The 5,255-nt window shown below is 39.0% G+C and overlaps 1 protein-coding gene across 1 annotated transcript; it reads right to left on the bottom strand.

The window, feature by feature from the left end:
- Positions 1 to 1,503: 1,503 nt before the first annotated feature.
- On the bottom strand, positions 1,504 to 2,445 carry LOC102285588 (olfactory receptor 4F3/4F16/4F29). Its single transcript, XM_005908767.1, has one exon. It carries the CDS (start codon positions 2,443 to 2,445, stop codon positions 1,504 to 1,506), a length of 942 nt encoding a protein of 313 aa, XP_005908829.1.
- Between the last annotated feature and the right edge of the window lie 2,810 nt (positions 2,446 to 5,255).

Below are 5,255 nucleotides of genomic sequence, written 5' to 3'. Positions count from 1 at the left end.
GTGTTTGTTCCAAATAGGAAAAGGAGTACGTCAAGGCTGTATATTGTCACCCTGCTTATTTAACTTATATGCAGAGTACATCATGAGAAACGCTGGGCTGGAAGAAGCACAAGCTGGAATCAAGATTGCTGGGAGAAATATCAATAACCTCAGATATGCAGATGACACCACCCTTATGGCAGAAAGTGAAGAGGAACTAAAAAGCCTCTTGATGAAACTGAAAGTGGAGACTCAAAAAGTTGGCTTAAAGCTCAACATTCAGAAAACAAAGATTAGGGCATCTGGTCCCATCACTTCATGGAAAATAGATGGGGAAACAGTGGAAACAGTGTCAGACTTTAGTTTTGGGGGCTCCAAAATCACTGCAGATGGTGACTGCAGCCATGAAATTAAAAGACGCTTGCTCCTTGGAAGAAAAGTTATGACCAACCTAGATAGCATATTGAAAAGCAGAGACATTACTTTGCCAACAAAGGCCCATCTAGTCAAGGCTATGGTTTTTCCAGTGGTCATGTATGGATGTGAGAGTTGGACTGTGTAGAAAGCTGAGCGCCAGAGAATTGATGCTTTTGAACTGTGGTGTTGGAGAAGACTCTTGAGAGTCCCTTGGACTGCAAGGAGATCCAACCAGTCCATTCTGAAGGAGATCAGCCCTGGGGTTTCTTTGGAAGGACTGATACTAAAGCTGAAACTCCAATACTTTGACCACCTCATGCGAAGAGTTGACTCATTGGAAAAGACTCTGATGCTGGGAGGGATTGGGGGCAGGAGGAGAAGGGGACAACGGAGGATGAGATGGCTGGATGGCATCACTGACTTGATGGACGCAAGTCTGAGCGAACTCCGGGAGTTGGTGATGGACAGGGAGGTCTGGCGTGCTGCAATTCATGGGGTTGCAAAGAGTCCGAAATGACTGAGCGACTGAACTGAACTGAACTGAATGTTTGTTCTATTATGTATTTTCAAAATGAATATATTTGCACTCATTAACAGGTAGTTATCCTACAATTGTTTCTGTTTTCAGATATCTATACTACTTATACTACTGTTGTGGCTTGATTTGGGTCCACCAAATAGACATGTCGAAATTTTAAACCCCAATAACTATGAATATAGCCATACTTGGAAATAGGGTGTTTGCAAATATATTCCAGGTAAATAGAAGTTATCCCAAATTAGGGTAGATTAGGAGATATTTCTCCCTGTTCTGAAGGCCTTAAAGAAATCTTCCCTCCAAGGTATTTCTAAAAATTACTTCTTACATACATTATTCCTTAAGAATTTAGGTTCAAGGTTTCTGTATACTTTGATTTTAAATACTCTATATCTAAGTCTTTTTTCAAAGGCGAATGTCTCTGCTTCCTAAGTGAAAGACAAAATGGACTCAATATCTTTGTGTAATCAAATCAAGGACAAACAGAAGATTCTTTCTGAGTGTGACCATCAACACTGAACATGAGTAATCAACAAGAGCTCTTCACAATACAGTGAAGAAATCCCTCATCACTTTAGAGATCTCCTGTAATTCACTAGTAGTTTGCATACTCTCCTCATTGCAACCCTCATTTCATGATTCCTGAATGTGTAAATAACAGGATTCAGGAAAGGAGTGAGAACTGCATCAAATATAGCCAGAAACTTCCCCAGGTGTGTGGAGGAAAATGGCCATATATAAAAAAACATCAAAGGACCAAAGAACAAGACTACTACAGTAATGTGAGCTGAAAGTGTGGACAGAGCCTTGGATGAACTCACTGAAGACTGTTTCTGAACAGTGAGAATGATGATAATGTAGGAAATGATCAGAATGAAGAAGGAGCCAACAGAGATGAATCCACTGTTGGCTGTGACCATGAACTCTAGTTGGTATGTGTCTATGCAGGCAAGTTTGATCAACTGAGGAAGGTCACAGTAAAAGCTGTCCAACACATTTGGGCCACAGAAGGGTAAGTTTACCACACAAGCTAGTTGAACCATGGAGTGGATAAGGCCAATAATCCAGGCAGCCACTATAAAGAAAACACACATCCTTGGACTCATGATGGTCAGATAGTGGAGAGGCTTACATATGGCAACATATCTGTCAAAGGCCATGGCTATGAGCAGCACCACCTCCACACCACCAATGATGTGGATGAAGAAGATCTGAGTGATGCAGCCACTAAAAGAGATGACTTTATGCTTTCTGAAAAGGTCATAAATCATCTTGGGAGAAAAGATGGTAGAAAATCCCAGGTCAATGAAGGAGAGGTTGGCCAACAGAAAGTACATGGAGGAGTGTAAGTGAGGGTCAGAGATAACAGTGAGCAGAATGAGCAAGTTTCCCATTGTGCTTGCTATGTAAAAACTAGAGAAGAACACAAAGAGGAGAAGTTGAATCTCCCAGGAACTGGTGAGTCCCAGGAACACAAACTCTGACACCATAGACTGATTTGCTCCATACATTGGCTTTGTAGGTTTTGCTACCTGAAGGACAACAGAAAAATGTAAATTACAATGATTATGTTAATAAACTAGAAGATAAACCAAAGTCATGCAAACCTATTTCTACTTTTGCATGAAAATTACCTCACAGCCTTTGCAGCATGATCACACAGAAAAATTAGTTGCTGTCATGTGGAGCTATTCTCCACCACCAAGTTGGCTTTCCATTTAATACCTTCTTTTTCCTTTCCTAGTGAGTGTTTTGATATTACTCCTGAAATACATGATGGTCAACAAGAGTAACAGGAATTCAACCCCAAACCTTTTGACTTTGGATTTTAAATTAATATGGCCTACCTCAGTCATATAGAACTAATCACTATTGCAATCTTTCAGGAAGTTACCTTCCTCTGGCCCTTCCTGTGGGAATATTTCATCTTCAATATTACTCAGATGCTTACCACATCTACAAATTCTCGTTTTATTATTACTAGCCATTTATTTTACTACCCTGTGTATTATATTGAATAAGTACAGTTCTAACTCACCAAGGGGACTGTAAACTTCTTGAAGGCAGAGATTATGACCATTCATATCGGAACTCCTTTAAGCAATGAAAAAGTGGCCCACACAGAGAGGTGCAAGTCTGTGAAGTGTCCGTTATCAGTTTGTGCCATATTTGGTTGAGAGTCTGTGACTGAATATTTAGAAACTTCTCTAGCAGCTTGACATCACAGTGGCACTAAAGTTTCTGTTTTTATAGTTTATCAAAATAAACCTATCCTTCGGCACAAGTAATTTGAGAAACACTGCTTTAAAGTACTTATGCATGATTTGAAAAGCTTAAAATTATGAAATTCATAACATGATGAAAGGTCTTCCCTGGTGTGAAGTCACTTCAGTCATGTCCAACGCTTTGTGACTCTATGGACTGTAGCTGCTGGGCTCCTCTGTCCATGGCATTCTACAGGCAAGAATACTGGAGTGGGTAGTCATGCTCTCCTCCACGGGATCTTTCCAAACCAGGGATTGAACTCCCATCTTCTGCAGCTTCTGCATTGCATGTGGATTCCTTACCACTGAGCCACAGGCTTTTTGAAGCCACGATGGTAAAGAATCCACCTGCCAAGCAGGAGAAGCAGGTTTGATCCCTGGGTTGGTAAGATTCCCTGGAGATGAAAATGGCACCCACTCCACTGTTCTTGCCTGGCAAATCCCATGGACAGAGGAGCCTGGTGCATTACAGTCTTTTGGGTCACAAATGGAATTTATTATCTATACAATTTCTCCTTTCCTAATTTGTTATTTACTCAATTTCTCCATTCCATCTGGATTGCAAGCCCCATAAAGTTAAGTGCCAAAACTTCTCCCTCAACCCAATGTATTAAAAATTAAAATCACAAAAAATTTTTGTTGAAAGGGTAAATAATATATACAGTTGACATTCATACAACCTGTTTTTGAACAGTTAAAGTCTCCATAGATGTGATTTTTGCATAGATATAGGAAGATGCAAAAATTTACATGTAGAACATGTATTAATAGAATGGCTTGTCTTGAAGTGGATAACTTATCTTTATATAGATATTATGTGAGTAATATTTAATATAAAATTAATCATTTGTTAGTTTTATTACTCTTTTATAAGTGCTTCCAAAAAATTACTTTACCATACAGTATCCCTCTCTATCTGTCTCAACTGGAGAAACTGCAAACTGCCTATAGTCACTGGTAAGTCGGCTTTTTAAAAATACAGCAATGTTTCCAACACTGTTATGAATATGACTGCAATAATATATGCCATGAAAATTTTATAATGATTTATTCACTATTATATAGGCAGGGCTGCCATGAAGAAATTGCATCAACTACCCAAAGCTACCATAAAGCAATTATATTGCTGCTTCTTTGTTAACAGTACATAAATTGTTATGACTGTAATTAAATATGAATTTCTTTTCCCATTATCTTTTCATTTTTGATGTCTAGAATTAGTAATATATATAAAATTTACAATATATGGTATGCCAAATTCAGAATTAAATTGAAGAAAGTAGGAAAAACCACTAGACCATTCAGGTATGACCTAAATCAAATCCCTTATGATTATACAGTGGAAATGAGAAATAGACTTAAGGGCCTAGATCTGATACATAGAGTGCCTGACGTACTATGGAATGAGGTTCGTGACATTGTACAGGAGACAGGGATTAAGACCATCCCCATGGAAAAGAAATGCAAAAAAGCAAAATGGCTGTCTGGGAAGGCCTTACAAATAGCTGTGAAGAGAAGCGAAAAGCAAAGGAGAAAAGGAAAGATATAAACATCTGAATGCAGAGTTCCAAAGAATAGCAAGAAGAGATAAGAAAGCCTTCTTCAGCGATCAATGCAAAGAAATAGAGGAAAACAACAGAATGGGAAAGACTAGGGATCTCTTCAAGAAAATCAGAGATACCAAAGGAACATTTCATGCAAAGATGGACTCCATAAAGGACAGAAATGGTATGGACCTAACAGAAGCAGAAGATGTTAAGAAGAGATGGCAAGAATACACAGAAGAACTGTACAAAAAAATATCTTCACGACCCAGATAATCACGATGGTGTGATCACTCACCTAGAGCCAGATATCCTGGATGTGAAGTCAAGTGCACCTTAGAAAGCATCACTACAAACAAAGCTAGTGGAGGTGATGGGATTCCAGTAGAGCTATTCCAAATCCTGAAAGATGATGCTGTGAAAGTGCTGCACTCAATATGCCAGCAAATTTGGAAAACCCAGCAATGGCCACAGGACTGGAAAAGGTCAGATTTCATTCCAATCCAAAGGAAA

This window comes from Bos mutus, chromosome 10 (genome assembly GCF_027580195.1).
Source record: "Bos mutus isolate GX-2022 chromosome 10, NWIPB_WYAK_1.1, whole genome shotgun sequence".
Classification (NCBI taxonomy): domain Eukaryota; kingdom Metazoa; phylum Chordata; class Mammalia; order Artiodactyla; family Bovidae; genus Bos; species Bos mutus.
Note: the sequence above shows the minus strand (reverse complement) of the source record. Positions and strands in the feature narration are given on the sequence as shown.